At 59.5% G+C, this 25,417-nt stretch overlaps 1 protein-coding gene across 1 annotated transcript in view; it reads right to left on the reverse strand.

Moving 5' to 3' along the window:
* Positions 1-312: 312 nt before the first annotated feature.
* Positions 313-25,417, reverse strand: part of LOC141919053 (DNA-directed RNA polymerase II subunit RPB1-like) — a 42,223-nt gene continuing 17,118 nt past the window's right edge. Inside the window, 18 exon segments of the mRNA XM_074814051.1 lie at positions 313-434; positions 1,985-2,111; positions 2,114-2,173; positions 4,553-4,756; positions 5,442-5,624; positions 6,206-6,310; positions 6,393-6,493; positions 7,945-8,191; positions 9,673-9,897; positions 11,738-11,943; positions 13,424-13,529; positions 14,772-14,943; positions 18,187-18,370; positions 19,483-19,705; positions 21,645-21,701; positions 21,703-21,849; positions 23,469-23,495; positions 23,497-23,564. Coding sequence (XP_074670152.1) covers positions 313-434; positions 1,985-2,111; positions 2,114-2,173; positions 4,553-4,756; positions 5,442-5,624; positions 6,206-6,310; positions 6,393-6,493; positions 7,945-8,191; positions 9,673-9,897; positions 11,738-11,943; positions 13,424-13,529; positions 14,772-14,943; positions 18,187-18,370; positions 19,483-19,705; positions 21,645-21,701; positions 21,703-21,849; positions 23,469-23,495; positions 23,497-23,564 — 2,564 coding nt within the window.

Consider the following 25,417-nt stretch of genomic DNA (forward strand, 5'->3'; position numbering starts at 1 on the left):
TTGCTCCTGGGCCCCCAAACTACCCCGAGTACCCCCAAATCTGCCCACGGACCCCAAATCTGCCCCCCCCTTGCTCCTGGGCCCCCAAACTACCCCGAGTACCCCCAAATCTGCCCCCAGGACCCCAAATCTGCCCCAGTGCCCCCCCCCAGTCTACCCCAGTGCCCCCCCCAGTCTGCCCCCCCAGCACCCCAACCCCACCCATCCCATTGATCCCCCCTTCTACCCCAGAGCCCCCCCAAACCCTCTACCCCACCCCCTCAGAACACCCCCAGCTCCCCCCCAGTCTATCCCAGTGCTCCCAGTATCCCCTCACGCACCCACACTGGGGGACCAGGCCCCGTAGGCGGGTGTGGCACCCTGGTTCCACGGTGTCATGGCGGGGGACATCCCCCCCATGGGGCTGGGGGCTGACCCGAAGAACATCCCGGTGGCTGCGAAAGAGGGGGGGCAGGTGTGGGGGGACCCCAATAGCTCGGGGGGGGACCCCAATAGCTCGGGGGGGGACCCCAATAGTGGGGCTGGAGGGTGGCCACGATGACATCACATTTGTGTCCCCCTCCTCCCTCATAGCACCCAGACATTTGGGGTTTTGGGGTCCCCCGATGTTTTGGGGACACCCCCCCCCTGCTACAGGGTACCCAGATGTCTTGGGGGGACCCCAAAACCTTGGGGGGGACCCCGAGAGTGGAGCTGGATGGTGGCCATGACATTGAGGGTCTCCATGACACCACCCTTGTGTCTCTCCCCTCCCTCGTAGCACCCAGACATCCAGGTTTTTGGGGTCCCCCAATGTTTTGGGGACCCCCCTTCCATTACAGGGTACGCAGATGTCTTGGGGGACCCCAAAACCTTGGGGGCACCCCAATATCAGGGCTGAATGACCAGGATGACATTGAGGGTCTCCATCCCACCACCCCCACGCTCTGTCCCCCCTCCCTCGTAGCACCCAGACGTTGGGATTTTTGGGGTCCCCCAATATTTTGGGAACCCCCCCTCCTGCTACAGGGCACCCAGACACCTGGAGGGACCCCAATATCTCAGGGGGACCCCAATATCAGAGCTGAATGGCGGCCATGCTGACATTGAGCGTCTCCATCCACCACCCCCCCCTCGCCCTGCGCCTCCCTCCTCCCCTGTAACCCCCAGCCATCGGATTTTTGGGGTCCCCCGATATTTTGGGGACCCCTCTCCCATTACAGGCTACCCAGATGTCTTAGGGGGACCCCAAAACCTTGTGGGGGACCCCAATACCAGAGCTGAATGGCGGCTACGCTGACATTGTCTCCATCCCACCACCCCCCTCGCCCTGCGCCTCCCTCCTCCCCTGTATCCCCCAGCATCGGGATTTTTGGGGTCCCCCGATATTTTGGGGACCCCTCTCCATTACAGACTACCCAGACGTCTTGGGGGGACCCAAAACCTTGGAGGGCACCCCAATATCAGAGCTGAATGCTGGCTATGCTGACATTGAGGGTCTTTATCCCACCACCCCTACGCTCTGTCCCCTCTTCCCTCACAGCACCCAGACATTTGGGTTTTTGGGGTGCCCCGATATTTTGGGGACCCCCCTTCCATTACAGGCTACCCAGACCTCTTAGGGGTACCCCAAAACCTTGGAGGGCACCCCAATATCAGAGCTGGATGATGCCCACGCTGACATTGAGCGTCTCCATCCCACCACCCCCCTCACCCTGCGCCTCCCTCCTCCCCCGTATCCCCCAGCCATCGGGATTTTTGGGGTGCCCCGATATTTTGGGGACCCCTCTCCATTACAGGGTACCCAGACATCTTAGGGGTACCCCAAAACCTTGGAGGGCACCCCAATATCAGAGCTGGATGATGCCCACGCTGACACTGTCTCCATGCCACCACCCCCCCTCGCCCTGCGCCTCCCTCCTCCCCCGTAACCCCCAGCCATCGGGATTTTTGGGGTCCCCCGATATTTTGGGGATCCCCCCCTTTCCGATTTTGGGGTTCTTACGGCCTCCGACGCCCAGCCCCGGCAGGGCGCTGGGGATTTCCATGCCGTGTTTGCATTTCTCAGCGTCGAGGAGGAGGTCGAAGCAGCCGGTGCCGGCGGGGGCCAGTTGCCCCAACATGATGTTCTCGCCGACACCCCCTTCATGGGGTCGCTCTCCCCGTGCGCCGCCGCCTCCATCAGCACGTCCACCTGCGCCGGGGGGGCCCCCCAAAACTTCAATTTTGGGGTACACCCCCTCTACGACAAGCCTGACCCCCCCCCCCCCCCAAAACACACGACCCCCCTCAACACCCTCAAACCCTTCCAACACCCCTCAAACTCCACCGAGTCCCCCCAAATCCATCCCATGCGCCTCCGGCACTCGACACCCCAAAATCCCACAGCTTGGCCCCCCCAAATTTAGCTCCGGCCCCCCCAAACCCCCCCCAGCACCCCAAAATCCCCCGCCCAGCCCATTTCCAGCCCCTCCAACCCCTTTCGATCCCCCCCCCCGCCCCCCAATTCCTTCCAATTCTCCACTCGCCTCCTGCACCGACACCCCGAAATCCCGCGGCTCAGCCCCCCCCAAATTCAGCTCCAGCCCCCCCCGATTTATCTCCAGCCCCCCAAATTTATCTCCAGCCCCCCCCAATTTATCTCCAGCCCCCCAAATCCCCCTCCCAGCCCCCCCAAACCCCTCCAACACCCCCCAATCCATCCCACCCGCCACTCGCCTTCCGCACACCCGACACCCCGAAATCCCGTGGCTCAGCCCCCCCCGATTTATCTCCAGCCCCCCCAAACCCCCCAGCACCCCAAAATCCCGCTCCCAGCCCGACTTCTGTCCCCCCAACACCCCCAAACCCCTCAAACCCCTCCAATTCCTCCCCCAAATCTGTCCCATCCACCCCAAAACCCACGCTCAGCCCAGCCCCAGTCATCACCAGCCCCCCCAAACCCCTCCAACACCCCAAAAAAAACCATTTCAACCCCCCAACCCCTCCAACCCCCCATTTCCAGCCCCTCCAAGCCCCCCCAAACCCCAACACACCCAACAAAACCCCCATTTCCACCCTCTCCAACACCCCCGAACCCCCATTTCCAGCCCAACACCCCTAAACCCCAACAAACCCCCAAACTGCCCCCTCCCAACCCCTCCAACCCCCCATTTCCAGCCCCCCCAAACCCCAACAAACCCCATTTCCAAACCTCCAACACCCCCAAACCCCCATTTCCAACCCCCAAACCCCCCAAACCCCATCTCCAACCCCCCAACCCCTCCAACACCCCCATTTCCAGCCCCTCCAACACCCCAAACCCCAAACCCCCATTTCCAACCCACCAACCCCTCCATCACCATCCAATACACCCCTATTCCACCCTCTCCAACACCCCCGAACCCCCATTTCCAGCCCAACACCCTAAACCCCAACAAACCCCCAAACTGCCCCTCCCAACCCCCCCAAAACCCCCATTTCCAACCCCACCAACCCCCCCGAACCCCCATTTCCAACCCCAAACCCATTTCCAACCCTCCAACACCCCAAACCCCCACAAACCCCCATTTCCACCCCCCCAACCCCATTTCCACCCTCTCCAGCACCCCCAAACCCTCCAACACCCCCAAACTGCCATTTCCAAACCCTCCAACACCCCCGAACCCCCATTTCCAGCCCCTCCAACACCCCCGAACCCCCATTCCCAACCCCCCAACCCCCCCCAAACCCCCATTTCCACCCTCTCCAACACCCCCGAACCCCCATTCCCAACCCTCCAACACCCCCAAACCCCCACAAACCCCCATTTCCACCCCCCCAACCCGCCCGAACCCCCATTTCCACCCTCTCCAGCACCCCCAAACCCTCCAACACCCCCAAAACTGCCATTTCCAGCCCCTCCAACACCCTAAACCCCCATTTCCAACCCCCCAACGCCCCCGAACCCCCATTTCCAACCCCCCAACGCCCCCGAACCCCCATTTCCAGCCCCTCCAACACCCCCAAACCCCAACAAACCCCCAAACTGCCCCTCCCAACCCCCCAAAACCCCCATTTCCAACCCCCAAACCCCCATTTCCACCCCCTCCAACACCCCCGAACCCCCATTTCCAACCCCCCAACCCCCCCAAACCCCCATTTTCCACCCTCTCCAGCACCCCCGAACCCCCATTTCCAACCCCCCAACCCCTCCAACTCCCCCGAACCCCCATTTCTAGCCCCTCCAACACCCCCAAACCCCCATTTTCCACCCTCTCCAGCACCCCCGAACCCTCCAACACCCCCGAACCCCATTTCCAACCCCCAAACCCCCATTTCCACCCTCTCCAACACCCCCGAACCCCCATTCCCAACCCTCCAACACCCCCAAACCCCCACAAACCCCATTTCCACCCCCCCAACCCCCCCGAACCCCCATTTCCACCCTCTCCAGCACCCCCAAACCCTCCAACACCCCCAAACTGCCATTTCCAACCCCTCCAACACCCCTAAACCCCCATTTCCAACCCCCCAACCCCCCCAAACCCCCATTTCCACCCTCTCCAACCCCCCGAACCCCCATTTCCACCCCCCCCACCCCGTGGGGCCCCACCGTCTCCTCGAAGGAGCACTTCATGAGGGGGCCGGTGTCCTGGCGGTTGACGCCGTGGCGGGTGATGGCCATGAGGTGGCCGCGGGAGGTCATGGTGTCACACAGCAGCGCCAGGTGCCGGTAGTTGACGTAGGAACCGTCGAAGGAAATGACGTGGTAGAGCTCCCGCTCCAGCGCCTTGCGCACGGCCTCAATGCCCAGGACCTGAGCAATGGGCGCATCACAGTTCGTGAACACCCCGGCTCCAGCCCCTCCGGCACCCCCAAACCCCAATAAACCCCATTTCCAGCACCCCCAAATGCTTCTAACACCCCAATAAACCTCCAGTTCCAGCGCCTTGCGCGCGGCCTCAATGGCCAGTACCTGAGCAATGGGCGCATCACAGTTCGTGAACACCCAGCTCTGGCCACTTCGGCACCCCCAAACGCCTCTGACACCCTCAAACCCCGAGAAACCCCTGGCTCTGGCCCCTCCAGCACCCCCAAACCCTCCAGCACCCCCAGAAACCCCCAACTCTGGCCCCTCCAGCACCCCCAAACCCTCCAGCACCCCCAGAAACTCCCAACTCTGGCCCCTCCAGCACCCCCAAATCCCCATAAATCCCCAGATCCAGCCCCTCCAGCACCCCCAAACCCCTCCAACACCCCCAAACCCCCATTTCCAACCCCTCCAACACCCCAATACACCCCCATTTCCAGCCCCTCCAACACCCCCAAACCCCAATAAACCCCCATTTCTAGCCCCTTCAACACCCCCAAACCCCCATCCCCAACCCAACACCCCCAAACCACCCCCCCCGCAAGGTGATGTCCCCACCCAAGGTGGTGGTGGTGTGAAAACCAACCCCCAAATCCCCCCCCAAACCCCCCCAAAACCCCCCCAAACTGACGGTGAAGATCTCGACGATGTCGTTGGACGTGGTGCGCACGGGGTCCACGTCCTTCTCGCTCAAGACCCGCATGAGGCTGACGCCGTCGGTCTCCAGGATCCACTCCTGGAGGGCCTTGAACTCGCCGTCCTCCGTGATGATGATCTTCTTCTTGTTGTCCGTCTGCGGGAGGTGCATGTACACCTGGGAAAGGAGAGGGGGGGGAAATACGGTGAAGAGCACCCATGGGTGCTGTCTGGGTGGGTGGGGAGATGCTCCAAGCAGCCATGGACCTTCAAATGCATCTACATGTGTCACCACGGGTGTCCTTGACCTCCTGAAGGTCTCCATGGAGAACTTCCAAGTGCTCCTCAAGACCCACCAGAGCCCTGGCACCCACATGAGCACCCATGGGTGCTACCCAACCACTTGGGGGACACCCCAGGCAGCTGTAAGGACACCCTGAGTAGAAAGAGACCTTCACATGTGTCCACAAGTATCACCACAGGTGTCCTTGACCTCCTGAAGGTCTCCATGGAGAACATCCAAGTGCTCCTCAAGGTCTACCAAGAGCCTGGGCACCCACATGAGCACCCATGGGTGCTGCCTGGGCACCTGAGAGGACACCCTGGGGAGCCATGGACCTTCTCAGGTGCCTCCAGGTGTCACCATGGGTGTCCTTGACCTCCTGAAGGTCTCCATGGAGACCTCCACGTGCTCCTCAGGACCCCCCAAAGCCCCGGCACGCCTCTGAGCACCCATGGGTGCCCTCGCCTTCCCCCCACCTTGCTGATCTGCTCGATGCCCTGCAGCGTCATGTCCGTCAACATGTTGGACTCAATGCAGCGCAAGAAAACGTCGTCGTCCATCTTGTCCACCACCTCCTCCTCCTGGGGTGGGGAGAGGACAAGGGGGTGACACCCAGCCCCTGTCACCGGTCCCACCAGCACCCACGGGTGCTCCCAGCCCCACCTCCTGCATCTTGTTCTCGTCGCTGTTCATGATGCGGATCCTCAGCACCAGCTTCTCCGCGTTGTCGTCGTTGAAGATGCAGTTGAGATCGTCCCCAAAACCTGGCGAGGGGACACGGAGGGGTGGCACCTTGGTCACTCCCCAAACCCTGATGGCCACCCAGAAGTCCTTCATGCTCACCCCGGACACCCCAAAGGTCACCATGGGGGGTGATGGGTCACCCAGGACACCCCAAGTCTTCCCCAGGAGCCCCCAAAGGTCCCCAAAGACCCCTCAGATGCCCTCAAGGCATCCAGGACCCCCCAGAATCCCCCAAAGACCCCTCAGGTGCCCTCAAGTCTCACCCAGGACCCCCCAAGACCCCTCAGATGCCCTCAAGTCTCACCCAGGACCCCCCAAGACCCCTCAGATGCCCTCAAGTCTCACCCAGGACCCCCAAACACCCCTCAGATGCCCTCAAGTCTCACCCAGGACCCCCCAAGACCCCTCAGATGCCCTCAAGTCTCACCCAGGACCCCCCAAGACCCCTCAGATGCCCTCAAGTCTCACCCAGGACCCCCCAAAGACCCCTCAGATGCCCTCAAGTCTCACCCAGGACCCCCAAAGACCCCTCAGATGCCCTCAAGTCTCACCTAGGACCCCCCAAAGACCCCTCAGATGCCCTCAAGTCTCACCCAGGACCCCCCAAAGACCCCTCAGATGCCCTCAAGTCTCACCCAGGACCCCCAAGACCCCTCAGATGCCCTCAATTCTCACCCAGGACCCTCCAAAGACCCCTCAGATGCCCTCAAGTCTCACCCAGAACCCCCAAAGACCCCTCAGATGCCCTCAAGTCTCACCCAGGACCCCCCAAGACCCCTCAGATGCCCTCAAGTCTCACCCAGGACCCCCCAAACACCCCTCAGATGCCCTCAAGTCTCACCCAGGACCCCCCAAAGACCCCTCAGATGCCCTCAAGTCTCACCCAGGACCCCCCAAAGACCCCTCAGATGCCCTCAAGTCTCACCCAGGACCCCCCAAGACCCCTCAGATGCCCTCAAGTCTCACCCAGGACCCCCCAAAGACCCCTCAGATGCCCTCAAGTCTCACCCAGGACCCCCCAAAGACCCCTCAGATGCCCTCAAGTCTCACCCAGGACCCCCCAAAGACCCCTCAGATGCCCTCAAGTCTCACCCAGGACCCCCCAAAGACCCCTCAGATGCCCTCAAGTCTCACCCAGGACCCCCCAAAGACCCCTCAGATGCCCTCAAGTCTCACCCAGGACCCCCCAAAGACCCCTCAGATGCCCTCAAGTCTCACCCAGGACCCCCCAAAGACCCCTCAGATGCCCTCAAGTCTCACCCAGGACCCCCAAAGACCCCTCAAGATGCCCTCAAGTCTCACCCAGGACCCCCCAAAGACCCCTCAGATGCCCTCAAGTCTCACCCAGGACCCCCCAAAGACCCCTCAGATGCCCTCAAGTCTCACCCAGGACCCCCCAAAGACCCCTCAGATGCCCTCAAGTCTCACCCAGGACCCCCCAAAGACCCCCAGCATATCCCCGCGGACCCACCAGCGTTGATCTTCTCAGCGATCTGCTCCATGGTGAGTTTGCGGTCGGTCATGTGCTTGCGGTCGAGCTCGACGCGGAGCAGCCAGGGCGAGATGCGGCTGACGTCGAAGTCGGGCATCTCATAATAGACGTTGACCCACTCCTGGTCCTCGGCCACCACCGTGCTCTGAGGGTTGGGGTCGTAGTAGATGGCGGTGTTGGCCGTCACCTTCCGCAGCGTGGTGTGCTCCAGGCGGCACAGGATGTCCTGGGGGAAAGGAGGGGGGACAGGGTGTTGGCATGGGGGGGGGGGTGGCAGGGGGGTCCGGGGATGGGAGACACAGGGATGGCGGGACACCTCCGTGGGGATGGGGGACACAGGAATGGAGGACACAGGGATGGGGGATGTGGGGACATCTCCATGGGGATGGGGGACACAGGAATGGAGGACACAGGGATGGGGGATGTGGGACATCTCCATGGGGATGGGGGACATGGAGATGAGGGACACGGGGACGTCTCTGTGGGGATGGAGGACGTGGGGACATCTGCGTGGGGATGGGGAACACGGGGATGGGGGACACAGGGACATCTCTGTGGGGATGGGGACATGAGGGACACGGGGACATCTCTGTGGGGATGGGGGACATGGAGATGGGGGACACGGGGACATCTCTGTGGGGATGGGGACATGAGGGACACAGGGACATCTCTGTGGGGATGGGGGACGTGGGGACGGGGGACGTGGGGACATCTCCGTGGGAATGGGGGACACGGGGATGGGGGACACAGGGACATCTCTATGGGGATGGGGAACACGGGGACATCTCTGTGGGGATGGGGACATGAGGGACACGGGGACATCTCTGTGGGGATGGAGGACGTGGGGATGGGGGACACAGGGACATCTCTGTGGGGATGGGGAACATGGAGATGGGGGACACAGGGACATCTCTATGGGGATGGGGACATGAGGGACACGGGGACATCGGGACATCTCTGTGGGAATGGGGGACACGGGGATGGGGGACACAGGGACATCTCTGTGGGGATGGAGGACACTGGGACATCTCTGTGGGGATGGGGACATGGGGACATCTCCGTGGGGATGGGGGACACGGGGATGGCGGACACAGGGACATCTCTGTGGGGATGGGGGACACAGGGACATCTCTATGGGGATGGGGAACACGGGGACATCTCTGTGGGGATGGAGGACACGGGGACATCTCTGTGGGGATGGAGGACGTGGGGACATCTGCGTGGGGATGGGGAACACGGGGATGGGGGACACAGGGACATCTCTGTGGGGATGGGGGACACAGGGACATCTCTATGGGGATGGGGGACATGGAGATGGGGGACACAGGGACATCTCTGTGGGGATGGGGGACACGGGGATGGGGGACACGGGGACATCTCTGTGGGGATGGGGGACGTGGGGACATCTGCGTGGGGATGGGGGACTCAGGGACAGCTCCACGGGGATGGAGGACACAAGGACATGTGAAGATGAAGCCATGGGGCCACCACGGGACATGGCAATGACACAAAGGCATGGGGCCACCATGGGACATGGCAGGGACACAAAGCCATGGGGCCACCACAAGAAAACAAAGCCATGGGGCCACCCCAGGACAGAACCTCCACCCACGGCAGAAGAAGGGAACCCCAGGAGGCCAGTTCCTACCATGCCCCACCCCATCCCCCACGTCCCCTGGCCCCATGGTGGCCCCCCCGTGGCCCCACCTTGGCCCGCTCGGCATCGCGGGCGCTCTGGCCCAGCAGGAAGACGGTCAGCGAGGGCGTCTTGGGCTTCTTGGAGATGTTGATGAGCTCCTTGAGGCGGGGGACACCCAGGGTGACGTTCTTGGCCGACACCCCGGCGTAGTGGAAGGTGTTGAGGGTCATCTGGGTGGCCGGTTCACCCAACGATTGGGCTGCCAGCGCCCCCACCATCTCCCCGGGGTGGGCCTGGGGGGGGGAAAAAACGGGGTGTCAGGGGGACCCTAAAAATGTCCCACAGCATCAACCAAACCCCTCTGAGATGTGGCTCCAAGATTATCCCAGATCGACTCAAAATTGACCCAATTCTGGACCCAAGAAGATCCCCCCGAGGAGTCCTGGGTGAGCTTTGAGGGCATCTGAGGGGTCTTTGGGGGATTCTGGGGGGTCCTGGATGAGCCTTGAGGGCATCTGAGGGGTCTTTGGGGGATTCTGGGGGGTCCTGGATGAGCCTTGAGGGCATCTGAGGGGTCTTTGGGGGATTCTGGGGGGTCCTGGATGAGCCTTGAGGGCATCTGAGGGGTCTTTGGGGGATTCTGGGGGGGTCCTGGATGAGCCTTGAGGGCATCTGAGGGGTCTTTGGGGGATTCTGGGGGGTCCTGGGTGAGCCTTGAGGGCATCTGAGGGGTCTTTGGGGGATTCTGGGGGGTCCTGGGTGAGCCTTGAGGGCATCTGAGGGGTCTTTGGGGGATTCTGGGGGGTCCTGGGTGAGCCTTGAGGGCATCTGAGGGGTCTTTGGGGGATTCTGGGGGGTCCTGGGTGAGCCTTGAGGGCATCTGAGGGGTCTTTGGGGGATTCTGGGGGGTCCTGGGTGAGCCTTGAGGGCATCTGAGGGGTCTTTGGGGGATTCTGGGGGGTCCTGGATGAGCCTTGAGGGCATCTGAGGGGTCTTTGGGGGATTCTGGGGGGTCCTGGATGAGCCTTGAGGGCATCTGAGGGGTCTTTGGGGGATTCTGGGGGGTCCTGGATGCCTTGAGGGCATCTGAGGGGTCTTTAGGGACCTTTGGGGGCTCCTGGGGAAGACTTGGGGTGTCCTGGGTGACCCATCACCCTCCATGGTGACCTTTGGGGTGTCCTGGGTGAACATGAAGGACTTTTGGGTGGCCATCAGGGTTTGGGGGGGGGTATGTGACCAAGATTTGGTCTCCAACACCCAGGTCTGCCCCCACCATTTCCCCGGGGGGGGTCTGAGGAAAAGGGGGTGTCAGGGGGGCCCCAAAAATGTCCCACAGCATCAACCAAACCCCTCTGAGATGTGGCTCCAAGAATATTGTGAATGTGGACCCAGAATTGACCCGTGTCTGCCCCCAGAGCCCCACGTCTGACCCCCAGAGCCCCACATCTGCCCCCTCAACCCCAAGATCTGACCCCCAGAGCCCCACATCTGCCCTCTAAACCCCAAGATCTGACCCCTCAACCCCAAGATCTGACCCTTAAACCCCAAGATCTGACCCCCAGAGCCCCACATCTGACCCCTCAACCCCAAGATCTGACCCCTAAACCCCAAGATCTGACCCCCAGAGCCCCACATCTGACCCCTCAACCCCAAGATCTGACCCCCAGAGCCCCACATCTGACCCCTAAACCCTGAGATCTGACCCCCAGAACCCCACATCTGCCCCCTCAACCCCAAGATCTGACCCCCAGAGCCCCACATCTGACCCCCAAACCCCAAGATCTGACCCCCAGAGCCCCACATCTGACCCTAAACCCCAAGATCTGACCCCCAGAGCCCCACATCTGCCCCCTCAACCCCAAGATCTGACCCCCAGAGCCCCACATCTGACCCCCAAACCCCAAGATCTGACCCCCAGAGCCCCACATCTGACCCCTCAACCCCAAGATCTGACCCCCAGAGCCCCACATCTGACCCTAAACCCCAAGATCTGACCCCCAGAGCCCCACATCTGACCCCTAAACCCCAAGATCTGACCCCTAAACCCCAAGATCTGACCCTTAAACCCCAAGATCTGACCCCCAGAGCCCCACATCTGACTCTAAACTCCCCCCGCCCCCCCCCCCAACTCACGATGGCCTGGTTGAACTTGGACTCGATCTCGCCCAGCAGCCAGTCGAAGGCCTCCCCGCTGAGGCGGAACTCCTCCACCATGCGGCGGCTGCAGAGGGTGGAGCGCAGGTGGATGTTGAAGAGCAGCGTCGCGTTCTGCTGCGCCTGCCGGCTCAGCGGGTCGTCCCCGTTGACGATCACCAGTTTGCGGCTCAGCTCCTTCACCCCTGAGAAAGGGAAAAAAAAAAAAAAAGGGGGGGGAGTTTTGAGGGGGAGGGGGGAGGGCTGAAACCTTCCTGGGTGACCCCAAAGTCTCACAGGATTTTGCTGAGGGTGCTGGGCGTCACCCTGCGCCTTCCTGGGGGGGGGGGCAAGTCTCTCAGCACCTTCCTGGGAGTTTTTGGGGTCCTCCAAGGCCCCCAGAATCTTAGTGGGGGGTCCTCAAGTCCCCTGGAACCTTTCTGGGGTGTCACTGGGGTCCTTTAAGTCCCCCAGCACCTTCCTGAGAGCTTTTGGGGTCCTTCAAGCCCCCCAGCACCTTCCTGGGGGTCCTTGAGTCCCCCAGCACCTTCCTGGGAGCTTTTGGGGTCCTTCAAGCCCCCCAGCACCTTCTTGGGGGGACCCCAAGTCCCCCGGAACCTTCCTGGGGGGTCCCCAAGTCCCCTGGAACCTTCCTGGGGGGTCACTGGGGTCCTTTAAGTCCCCCAATACGTTTTTGGGGGATCCCCAAGTCCTCCAGCACCTTCCTGGGGGTCCTTGAGTCCCCCAACACCTTCCTGGGAGCTTTTGGGGTCCTCCAAGGCCCCCAGAATCTTACTGGGGGGTCCCCAAGTCCCCTGGAACCTTTCTGGAGTGTCACTGGGGTCCTTTAAGTCCCCCAATACGTTTTGGGGGATCCCCAAGTCCCCCAGCACCTTCCTGGGGGTCCTTGAGTCCCCCAGCACCTTCCTGGGAGCTTTTGGGGTCCTTCAAGCCCCCCAGCACCTTCTTGGGGGGACCCCAAGTCCCCCGGAACCTTCCTGGGGGGTCCCCAAGTCCCCTGGAACCTTCCTGGGGGGTCACTGGGGTCCTTTAAGTCCCCCAATACGTTTTTGGGGGATCCCCAAGTCCCCCAACACCTTCCTGGGAGCTCTTGGGGTCCTTCAAGCCACCCAGTACCTTCCTGGGGGGTCCCCAAGTCCCCCAGCACCTTTCTGGGGTCCTTTAAGACCCCCGATATCTTTTTTTGGGGGTCCCCAAGTCCCCCAGTACCTTCCCGGGTGTCCTTGAGTCCCCCAACACCTTCCTGGGAGCTCTTGGGGTCCTTCAAGTCCCCCAGAACTTCCCTGGGGGGTCCCAAAGTCCCCCAACACCTTCCTAGAGGTGCTACATCTCCCTCAGCACCTTTCTGGGAGCTTTTGGGGTCCTCCAAGGCCCCCAGAATCTTACTGGGGGGGGTCCCCAAATCCCCCAGCACCTTCTTGAGGGTCACTGGGGTCCTCAAGTCCCCCAAAACCTTCCTGGGGGGGGTCCCCAAATCCCCCAGCACCTCCCACTGTGGATCATGGTGGGGTGTCGGAAGTCGTCTAAAACCTTCTGAGGGGTGATGGTGGGGGACCCCAAATCCCCTGGCACCCTCCTGGGGGTCCCCTCAGCCCCCCCCCCCCCCCCAAGACATCCTACCAGGCTCAGGCTCAATTTGGGGTGTGGGGGTCCCCCCAAACTTACCCTCCACCACCTTGACGGGGTGCAGGTCGGAGGGGAGACGCGAGTTGATGTGGAAAATTTTTTGGGCGTTCCAGATCATCCGCAGCAGGTTACAGGGGAGCACGACCTGGGAGGGGGGGAAAATGGGGTGTCATCACCCCAAAACGGGGGTTCAGCACCTCAAAATGGGGCACCAGGGGTCAGCACCCCCAAATCTGCCTCTAAAGCTCCAGATCTGACCCCCAGAGCCCCACATCTGCCCCCTAAAGCCCCAGATCTAACCCCAAAAAAGGGGGGCAGGAAGGGGGGCAGCCCCCCCCCAAAAGGGCACCCAGAAAGAAATGGGGGTGCAGTGCTCTCTGCTGAACCCCAAAAAGGGGAACAGCCCCCCAAAATAGGCATCTATAAAGAAAAAAGGGGTTCATGGGCTCCTGATAGGCACCAAAAAGGGGGGCAGCCCCCCAAAAAGAGCACCCAGAAAGAAATGGGGGTTCATTGCTCTCTGCTACACCCCAAAAAGGGGGGCAGGAGGGGGGGCAGCCCCCCCAAAAATGGCACCCAGAAAGAAAAGGGGGTCAGGAGGGGGGGAAGCACCCCAAAACAGGGCCACGGGAGACCCCCCCCGTCCCCAAACAGGGCGCAGTGGCACCCCTGGGGCTGCCCCCCACCCTCCCAGGGGGGTGCAGGTGGGGTTTGGGGGCGCAGGGGGGGCTTTGGGGGTGCGGGTGGGGGGTTTGGGGGCCCGGGGGGGGGTGTTTGGGGGCGCAAAGGGGGGGGCGTTTGGGGGGCGCAGGGAGGGGGTTTGGGCGCCCGGGGGGGGGCGGTTTGGGCGCCCGGGGGGGGGGGGGGGTTTGGGGACCCAGGGAGGCGTTTGGGGACCCGGGGGGGGGTTTGGGCGCCCAGGGGGGGGTTTGGGTGCCCAGGGGGGGGGTTTGGGGACCCGGGGGGGGCGTTTGGGGACCCAGGGAGGCGTTTGGGGACCCAGGGAGGGGGTTTGGGCGCCCGGGGGGGGGGTTTGGGCGCCCGGGGGGGGGTTTGGGCGCCCGGGGAGGCGTTTAGGGGCCCGGGGGGGGTTTGGGGACCCAGGGGGGGGTTTGGGGACCCAGGGGGGGGTTTGGGGGCCCAGGGGGGGGGTTTGGGGGCCCAGGGGGGGGGTTTGGGGGCCCAGGGAGGCGTTTAGGGGCCCAGGGTGGGGGCTTGGGGACCCGGGGGGGGTTTGGGGACCCGGGGGGGGTTTGGGGACCCAGGGGGGGGTTTGGGGGCCATGGGGGGGGGCTTGGGGACCCAGGGGGGGGTTTAGGGGCCCGGGGGGGGGTTTGGGGACCCAGGGTGGGGGTTTGGGGGCCCAGGGGGGGCATTTAGGGGTCACCTTGCTGTCCCCGGTGGGGAAGATGACCCGCAGCACCTCGCGGTCCTCCCGCATCTTCTCGAACTCCCGCTCGAGCTCGTTCTGGATGTGGGCGTTGGACAGGATGTCCTTGACCAGCTCCTCCTGCAGCGTCCGCCGCAGCGCCCGCTCGTTGGTGTAGTCGAACTTGAACCTGGGGGGGGGGTACCCACGGGGTGGGACACACACACACACACACACACACACGGTTAACGGATCCCCCGAAGGGTCTTTTGGTGACTCGTTATGGAAAAAGGAGGATGGAAACGGCTTGTAAGGGCTGGGGGGGGGGCGGGGGGGAGGGAGGGAAAATCCCTCTGAAGGGCGGGTCGGAGGGAAACGGGGGTAAAAATCCTTCTTCAGGGTTATTGACAAAAAAGTGAGGATGGAAACCCCTTTTAGCGATTATTCGTAGAAAAACGGGGATGAAAATCCCTTTTTAATGATTATTTACAAAAAAACAAGGATGAAAACCCCTTTTTAATGATTATTCATAGGAAAATAAAAATGGAAACCCCTTTTATCGTAGAAAAATGAGGACGAAAATCCCTTTTTAACGATTATTTACAAAAAAACGAGGACGAAAATCCCTTTTTAATGATTATTTACAAAAAAAACGAGGACGAAAATCCCTTTTTAATGATTATTTACAAAAAAACGAGGACGAAAATCCCTTTTTAATGATTATTTACAAAAAAACGAGGACGAAAATCCCTTTTTAATGATTATTTACAAAAAAACGAGGACGAAAATCCCTTTTTAATGATTATTTACAAAAAAACGAGGACTAAAACCCCTTTTAATGATTATTCATAGAAAAATAAAAATGGAAACCCCTTGTAACGATTATTTACAAAAAAACGACAATGAAAACCCCTTTTTAACGATTATTTACAAAAAAATGAGGATGAAAACCCCTTTTAATGATTATTTATAGAAAAACGAGGATGAAAACCCCTTTTTAACGATTATTCATAGGAAAATAAAAATGGAAACCCTTTTTTAACGATTATTCATAGAAAAACGAGGATGAAAATCCCTTTTTAACGATTATTTACAGAAAAACGAGGATGAAAATCCCTTTTTAACGATTATTTACAGAAAAACGAGGATGAAAATCCCTTTTTAACGATTATTTACAGAAAAACGAGGATGAAAATCCCTTTTTAACGATTATTCATAGAAAAATGAGGATGAAAACCCCTTTTAACGATTATTTACAAAAAACCGAGGATGGAAATCCCTTTTTAACGATTATGTATAGAAAAACGAGGATGAAAACCCTTTTTTAACGATTATTCATAGAAAAACCGAAATGAAAATCTCTTTTAACAATTATTTACAGAAAAACGATGAAAACCCCTTTTCAACAATTATTTGTACAAAAACAAGAATAAAAACCCCTTTAAACGATTATTTATAGAAAAACGAGGATGAAAATCCTTTTTAACGATTATTTCTAGAAAAACAGTGATGAAAATCCCTTTTTAACAATTATTTATAGAAAAATGAGGATAAAACCCCTTTTAATGATTATTTACAGACAAACAAGGATGAAACTCCCTTTTAACGATTATTTATAGAAAAACGGTGATGAAGATCCCTTTTTAGAGATTATTCATAAAAAAATATGGGTCAAGCTCTTGGAAGGGGCAGCTGAGGGACCCCAACATGGGTCCAACTCTTGAAATGAGCATCTTGGGGTCCCCAAGTTGGGTCCAACTCTTGGTAGGAGCAGCTTGGGGACCCCAAGATGGGTCCAGCTCTTGAAAAGAGCAACCGAGGGACCCCAAGATGGGTCCAACTCTTGAAACGAGCATCTTGGGGATCCCAAGATGGGTCAAGCTCTTGGAAGGGGCAGCTGAGGGACCCCAACATGGGTCCAACTCTTGAAAGAAGCAATTTGGGGACCCCCAGATGGGTCCAGCTCTTGGTAGGAGCAGCTTGGGGACCCCAACATGGGTCCAACTCTTGAAAAGAGCAACCGAGGGACCCCAACATGGGTCCAACTCTTGAAATGAGCATCTTGGGGATCCCAAGATGGGTCAAGCTCTTGGAAGGGGCAGCTGAGGGACCCCAACATGGGTCCAACTCTTGAAAGAAGCAATTTGGGGACCCCCAGATGGGTCCAGCTCTTGGTAGGAGCAGCTTGGGGACCCCAACATGGGTCCAACTCTTGAAAAGAGCAACCGAGGGACCCCAACATGGGTCCAACTCTTGAAATGAGCATCTTGGGGATCCCAAGATGGGTCAAGCTCTTGGAAGGGGCAGCTGAGGGACCCCAACATGGGTCCAACTCTTGAAAGAAGCAATTTGGGGACCCCCAGATGGGTCCAGCTCTTGGTAGGAGCAGCTTGGGGACCCCAACATGGGTCCAACTCTTGAAAAGAGCAACCGAGGGACCCCAACATGGGTCCAACTCTTGAAATGAGCATCTTGGGGACCCCAAGATGGGTCAAGCTCTTGAAAGAAGCAATTTGGGGTCTCCAAGTTGGCTGCAACTCTTGGTAGGAGCAGCTGAGGGACCCGAACATGGGTCCAACTCTTGGTAGGAGCAGCTTGGGGACCCCAAGATGGGTCAAGCTCTTGGAAGGAGCAGCTGAGGGACCCCAACATGGGTCCAACTCTTGGTAAGAGCAGCTGAGGGACCCCAACATGGGTCCAACTCTTGGTAGGAGCAGCTTGTGGACCCCAAGATGGGTCAAGCTCTTGAAAGAAGCAATTTGGGGTCCCCAAGTTGGCTCCAACTCTTGGTAGGAGCAGCTGAGGGACCCGAACATGGGTCCAACTCCTGAAATGAGCATTTTGGGGACCCCAAGTTGGGTCAAGCTCTTGGTAGGAGCAGCTTGGGGACCCCAACATGGGTCAAGCTCTTGAAAGAATCAATTTGGGGTCTCCAAGTTGGCTCCAACTCTTGGTAGGAGCAGCTGAGGGACCCCAACACGGGTCCAACTCCTGAAATGAGCATTTTGGGGACCCCAAGTTGGGTCAAGCTCTTGGAAGGAGCAGCTGAGGGACCCCAACATGGGTCCAACTCTTGGTAGGAGCCGCTTGGGGACCCCAACATGGGTCAAGCTCTTGAAAAGAGCAACCGAGGGACCCCAAGATGGGTCCAACTCTTGGTAGGAGCAGCTGAGGGACCCCAACATGGGTCCAACTCTTCATAGGAGCAGCTTGTGGACCCCAAGATGTGTCCAACTCTTGAAAGAAGCAATCTGGGGACCCCAAGATGGGTCAAGCTGTTGGAAGGGGCAGCTGAGGAACCCCAAGATGTGCTCAGCTCTAGGACACCAAGCTTCTAGTCCACCCCCCAAGACCTCACCCCGCTCTGGGACATCCCCCAACCCAAAAAAATCCCCCCCAAAACGTGTCCCACCGCAGGTCGGGGACCGCTTACTTCTTCTCGAAGGCTTTATTGGAGGGTTTGAGGGTGGCCAGATTCTGGAACTCGACGCTCTCGCCCGCCAGCCCGTCCTCGCCGTAGCGCAGCTGCACCACCTGGTTGATGGAGTTACGGACCGTGGCGTCGTACTTCACCATCACCGACTCCATCGACTTGATCAGTCGCCGCTGGATGTACCCTGAGAGGGGGACGGGGTAGGGACACGTCGTCACCCCTGGGTGGGGGTTTGGGGGTGCTTGGAGGGCTTTGGGAGGGCCCCAGGAGGCATCTAAGGAGGGTTTTGGGGGTCTCTAAGGGGTTCCAGAGAGGAAATGTGGGGAGACAAAGATATGTGGGGGGCACAGATGGGGCAACAAGAAGGTCTGGGGAAGGGTTGGGGGTCCTGGAGGGCTTTGGGGGGCATCTAGGGATGGTTTGGAGATCTCTTGGGGGTTCCAGAGAGATAACATGGGGTCACGGAGATCTCTGGGGGGCACAGACGGGGCAACAGAGGGATCTGGGGATGGGTTGAGGGTCCTGAAGGGCTTTGGGGGGTCCCCAGGAGGCATCTGGGGGGTGTCTGGAGTCTGAAAGTCTCACGGGACCCCCATGACTCTGTTGGGGTGCTTCAGGGAGGGGTTGGAGGGTCCTGGAGGGCTTTGGAGGTCCCCAGGAGGCATCTGGGGAGGTTTTGGGGGTCTGAGTGTCCCAGAGGACCCCCCTGACAAAGTGGGGGGGATCTGGGGATGGGTTGGGGGTCCTGGAGGTGTTTGGGGGGTCCCCAGGACGCATCTAGGGGGTGTCTGGAGTCTGAAAGTCTCACGGGACCCCCATGACTTTGTTGGGGTGCTTCAGGGAGGGGTTGGGGGGTCCTGGAGGGCTTTGGAGGTCCCCAGGAGGCATCTGGGGAGGTTTTGGGGGTCTGAGTGTCCCAGGGGACCCCCCTGACAAAGTGGGGGGGATCTGGGGATGGGTTGGGGGTCCTGGAGGGCTTTAGGGGGGCCCCCAGGAGGCATCTAGGGAGGGTTTGGAGTCTGAGAATCTCAGGGGACTCCCATGACTATGTTGGGGTGCTCCAGGAAGAGATGGGGGGGGTCCCGGAGAACTTGGGGGGTCCCCAAGAGACATCTGGGGAGATTTTGGGGGTCTGAGGGTCCCAAAGGACCCCCCCTAACAACCGGGGGGGGGGGGGGGGCGCTCAGGGGAGGGTTCCCAGCCCTTGGTGACCCCACGAAGCTGCATCCACCACCCTGGGGGTACCTAGAGGAGATTGGAGGGGGGGGGGCTTTATTTTTTGGGGGTGATTCTGACCGGTTTCGGCCGTCTTGACGGCGGTGTCGATGAGCCCCTCGCGGCCCCCCATGGCGTGGAAAAAAAACTCGGTGGGGGTGAGACCGGCCAGATACGAATTTTCTACAAAACCTCGACTTTCGGGGCCGTAATCGTCTTTGATGAAATGGGGCAACGTCCGGTGCTTGAAGCCGAAGGGGATGCGTTTGCCCTCGACGTTCTGCTGCCCCACCACCGCAATCACCTGGGGGGGGGGTTTGGGGGTGACACTGGGGTTATGGGGTACACCACGAGCACCCCCAGACCTCATAACCGTCAACAAACGGCGTGGGGAAGGGCCTGAGGGGCCGTGGGGAAGCCCAAGGGATCTGGGAGATGGTCAACTTGGAGGACAATGGCATCGTGGGCTGCCGTGATGAACACAGGTCACCCCTTAGACCCCATAGAGCCCCCCAAGACCCTGTAGAGCCCCCCAAGATCTGGTAGATGTTGATCTTGGAGCTCCTGGTGCCCAACACCATCACAGAACCCAAAGCTGGTCCCACAAAGGTCTACAAAATCCAACAAGAACCTGCCCAAACCTCACGGAGATCCTCCTGGAAGCTCCCTTACACCCCAGAGGGGCCCCCCAAGACCCCCTAGAGCCCCCCAAGACATGGGAGATGTTGATCTTGGACCTCCTGGTGCCCAACACCACCATAGAACCCAAAGCTGGTCCCACAAAGGTCTACAAATCCCAACAAGAACCTGCCCAAACCTCACAGAGATCCTCCTGGAAGCTCCCTTACACCCCAGAGGGGCCCCCCAAGACCCCCTAGAGCCCCCCAAGACGCCCTAGAGCCCCCCAAGATCTGGGAGATGTTGATCTTGGAGCTCCTGGTGCCCAACACCATCACAGAACCCAAAGCTGGTCCCACAAAGGTCTACAAATCCCAACAAGAACCTGCCCAAACCTCACAGAGATCCTCCTGGAAGCTCCCTTAGACCCCAGAGGAGCCCCCCAAAACCCCCTAGAACCCCCCAAGACCCCCTTAGAGCCCCCCAAGACATAGGAGATGTTGATCTTGGAGCTTCTGGTGCCCAACACCATCACAGAACCCAAAGCTGGTCCCACAAAGGTCTACAAATCCCAACAAGAACCTGCCCAAACCTCACAGAGATCCTCCTGGAAGCTCCCTTAGACCCCAGAGGAGCCCCCCAAAACCCCCTAGAGCCCCCCAAGACGCCCTAGAGCCCCCCAAGATCTGGGAGATGTTGATCTTGGAGCTCCTGGTGCCCAACACCATCACAGAACCCAAAGCTGGTCCCACAAAGGTCTACAAATCCCAACAAGAACCTGCCCAAACCTCACAGAGATCCTCTTGGAAGCTCCCTTACACCCCAGAGGGGCCCCCCAAGACCCCCTAGAGCCCCCCAAGACATGGGAGATGTTGATCTTGGAGTTCCTGTTGCCCAACACCACCATAGAACCCAAAGCTGGTCCCACAAAGGTCTACAAAACCTAACAGGAACGTGCCCAAACCTCACAGAGATCCTCTTGGAAGCTCCGTTACACCCCAGAGGGGCCCCCCCAAGATCTCATAGAACCCCTCAAGACCCTCTAGAGCCCCCCAAGATCTGGGAAATGTTGATCTTGGAATTTCTGCTACCCAACACCACCACAAATCCCCAAGAAGACCTCTCAGAGATCTATAAAACCCAACAAGAACCCACCCAAACCTCACAGAGAGCCTCTTGGAAGCTCCCTCAGACCCCAGAAGGGCCCCCCAAGACCCTGTAGAACCCCCCAAAACCCATAGAGCCCCCCAAGACCTGGGAGATGTTGACCTTGGAACTTCTGGCACCCAACACCACCATAGAACCCAAAGCTGGTCCCACAAAAGTCTACAAAACCCAATAGGAACCCACCCAAACCTCACAGAGATCCTCCTGGAAGCTCCCTTAGACCCCAGAGGGGCCCCCCAAGACCCTGTAGAACCCCCCAAAGCCCCATAGAGTCCCCCAAGACCTGGGAGATGTTGACCTTGGAGCTCCTGGTGCCCAACACCACCATAGAACCCAAACCTGGTCCCACGAAAGTCTACAATACCCAACAGGAACCCACCCAAACCCCACAGAGATCCTCCTAGAAGCTCCCTCATACCCCAGAGAGGCCCCCCAAGACCCGTAGAACCCCCCAAGACCTGCGAGATGTTGATCTTGGAGCCTTTGGCGCCCGACACCACCATGGACTTGAAGTTGGTTGTACTCAGAGAGAGATTTTTGGGCCGAGGAACCCGTCTTGTCCCGGGCGTCGTTGAGGATACGGTTCACCTGGTTCTCGAAGGTTTGGCGCAGGGTGTTGCCCGGGGTGGGCTCCAGCTCGTTGTTGTGGGCCTTCTCGATCACCTATGACCCCCCGAAAATGTCACTGGGGCACCCCAAAACCTGGAGAACCCCCTAAAAAATCTCTGAGGAGTTGAGAGGGATGAAAACCACCCGTGGGAGGGCCAGAGTGTCCCAGGGTGGGGGGAGTAGGGGGGAGGTAAATGGCTGCGGAGGGGCCCCAAATCTTCCTGGCATCTATGGGGGTGCTCCAAAGCACCCCAAAATGTGCTAGGAAAGCTGGGGACACCCCAAAACCCAGGGAGCACCCCAAAATGTCCTAGGGAAAGTGGGGACACCCCAAAACCCCCAGGGAGCACCCCAAAATGTCCTAGGGAAACTGGGGACACCCCCAAAACCCCCAGGGAGCACCCCAAAATGTCCTAGAGAAACTGGACACCCCAAACCCCAGGAGCACCCCAAAATGTCCTGGGGAAACTGGGGACACCCCAAAACCCCACGGAGCTCCCCAAAATGTCCTGGGGACACCCCAAAACCCCCATGGAGCACCCCAAAATGTCCTAGGGAAACTGGGACACCCCAAAACCCCAGGGAGCCCCCAAAATGTCCAAGGGAAACTGGGACACCCCAAAACCCCCCGGAGCTCCCCAAAATGTCCTAGGGAAACTGGGGACACCCCAAAACCCCCAGGGAGCACCCCAAAATGTCCTAGACAAACTGGGACACCCCAAAACCCCCAGGGAGCCCCCAAAATGTCCTAGGGAAACTGGGGACACCCCAAAACCCCACAGAGCACCCAAAATGTCCTGGGACACCCCAAAACCCCCATGAGCACCCCAAAATGTCCTAGGGGAAACTGGGACACCCCAAAACCCCCAGGGAGCCCCCAAAATGTCCTAGGGAAACTGGGGACACCCAAAACCCCCAGGAGCACCCCAAAATGTCCTAGAGAAACTGGGACACCCCAAAACCCCACAGAGCACCCCAAAATGTCCTAGACAAACTGGGACACCCCAAAACCCCCAGGGAGCCCCCAAAATGTCCTAGGGAAACTGGGGACACCCCAAAACCCCACAGAGCACCCCAAAATGTCCTGGGGGACACCCAAAACCCCCATGGAGCACCCCAAAATGTCCTGGGGAAACTGGGGACACCCCCAAAACCCCCAGGGAGCCCCCAAAATGTCCTAGGGAAACTGGGGACACCCCAAAACCACAGGGAGCACCCCAAAATGTCCTAGGGAAACTGGGACACCCCAAACCCCCATGGAGCACCCCAAAATGTCCTGGGGAAACTGGGGACACCCCAAAACCCCCAGGGAGCCCCCCAAAATACCCTCAATCATTGAGAATACCCCAAAAACCCAGGAGAATCTAAATCACACCCCCCCTCCAATCCCACAGATCCCCTAGGGCACCCCAAAACCTGTAGACACACAAGAGCACCCAAAACTTTGGGGATCCCCCCAAAATCCCCTTGGAGGTACCCCCAAAACTCGCTGGGACCCCCCAGCATCACCAAGGAAGGCTCCAAACCGGGTGGGAGCGTCCAAACCCGCACCCCCCCCCCCCCCCCCAACTAAGGACACCCCAAATTCCACCTGGAGGTCTCACAGCATCCTCAAGGCACCCCAAAATCTTGGGGACCCCCCCAAAAATCTTGGGAGCCCCCCCAAAACCCACCTCAATGACGTCTTGTTTGGCCTTTTTTGATGGTGTTTTGGATGTCCTGGTAGGTTTTTGCGTCGGCGATGGAGTCCCCGATGCCGATGGTGTGACCTGGGGGGGGGGGGGGGGGCAGGGATAAACTGGGGTTCAGGTGGGTGCCCCCCATTTCAGGGTGGCCCCCCCACTTCGAACCTGTCCCCCCCCAGAAGGTGCCTGTCACCCCCAAACCCAACCCTTTGCCATGTTCTCTCCTGACCCCAGGGGACATGTGGCAGGAAAGGGGTGCGAGGGCCCCCCCCGGTGGGTAAGGCAGGACAGGGCCAAAAAAATGGGGGGGCCAAGGGGCCCCCCAAAACATCTGCGTCCCTGTTGGCCCCAAATAAGGGGGTCAAAGGGCCTCCCAATACACCTGGGTGCCCCTTGTCCCCAAAAAGGGGGTCAAGGCCCCCCAGAACATCTGGGGCCCCATTGTCCAGAAAAGGGGGGTCAAAGCCCCCCCCAATATACCCGGATCCCCCTTGTACCTAAAAAAGGGGGTCAAGGGCCCCCCAAGACACCCGGGTCCCCCATTATCCCCCAAAAAGAGTGTCAAAGACCCCCCCCAAGACACCTGGGTCCCCCTTATCCCCCCAAAAAGGGGGTCAAAGCCCCCCCCAAGACACCCAGATCCCCCTTATCCCCAAAAAGGGGGGTCAAGGGCCCCCCCCAACACACCCGGGTCCCCCATTACCCCCAAAAAAGAGGGTCAAAGACCCCCCCCAAGACACCCAGGTCCCCCTTATCCCCAAAAAAGGGGGTCAAAGCCCCCACCACACCCAGGTCCCCCTTATCCCCAAAAAAGGGGGTCAAAGCCCCCCCCAGGACACCTGGGTCCCCCTTATCCCCAAAAAGGGGGTCAAAGACCCCCCCAACACACCTGGGTCCCCCTTATCCCCAAAAAGAGGCTCAAAGCCCCCCCCAACACACCCAGATCCCCTTATCCCCAAAAACGGGGGTCAGGGCCCCCCAACACACCCAGGTCCCCCTTATCCCCAAAAAAGGGGGTCAGGGCCCCCCCAACACACCCAGATCCCCCCTTATCCCCAAAAAAGGGGTCCAGCCCCCCCCCAAGACACCCAGGTCCCCCCTTATCCCCAAAAAGAGGCTCAAAGACCCCCCCCAAGACACCCAGATCCCCCCTTATCCCCAAAAAAGGGGGTCAAAGCCCCCCCAACACACCCAGGCCCCCCTTATCCCCAAAAAAGGGGGTCAAAGCCCCCCCAATGCACCCAGGCCCCCCCTTATCCCCAAAAGAGAACTCAAAGCCCCCCCCAACGCACCAGGCCCCCCTTATCCCCAAAAAGGGGGTCAAAGCCCCCCCAATGCACCCAGCCCCCCCTTATCCCCAAAAAGAGACTCAAAGCCCCCCCCAACGCACCAGGCCCCCCCTTATCCCCAAAAAGGGGTCCAGCCCCCCCAAGACACCCAGGCCCCCCCTTATCCCAAAAAAAGGGGGTCAAAGCCCCCCCAACAGACCCAGATCCCCCATTATCCCCCAAAAAGAGGCCTCAAAGCCCCCCCCCCAACACACCCAGGCCCCCCCTTATCCCAAAAAAGGGGGTCAGGGCCCACCCCAACACACCCAGGTCCCCCTTATCCCCAAAAAAGGGGGTCAGGGCCCCCCCAACACACCCAGGTCCCCCTTATCCCCCAAAAAAGGGGGTCAAAGCCCCCCCCAGGACACCTGGTCCCCCTTATCCCCAAAAAGGGGGTCAAAGACCCCCCCCAACACACCCAGATCCCCCTTATCCCCAAAAAAGGGGGTCAGGGCCCCCCCAACACACCCAGATCCCCCTTATCCCCAAAAAAGGGGGTCCAGCTCCCCCCCAAGACACCCAGGTCCCCCTTATCCCCAAAAAAGAGCTCAAAGCCCCCCCAAGACACCCAGGCCCCCCCTTATCCCAAAAAAAGGGGGTCAAAGCCCC

This window comes from Strix aluco, unplaced genomic scaffold (genome assembly GCF_031877795.1).
Source record: "Strix aluco isolate bStrAlu1 unplaced genomic scaffold, bStrAlu1.hap1 HAP1_SCAFFOLD_183, whole genome shotgun sequence".
Lineage (NCBI taxonomy): Eukaryota > Metazoa > Chordata > Aves > Strigiformes > Strigidae > Strix > Strix aluco.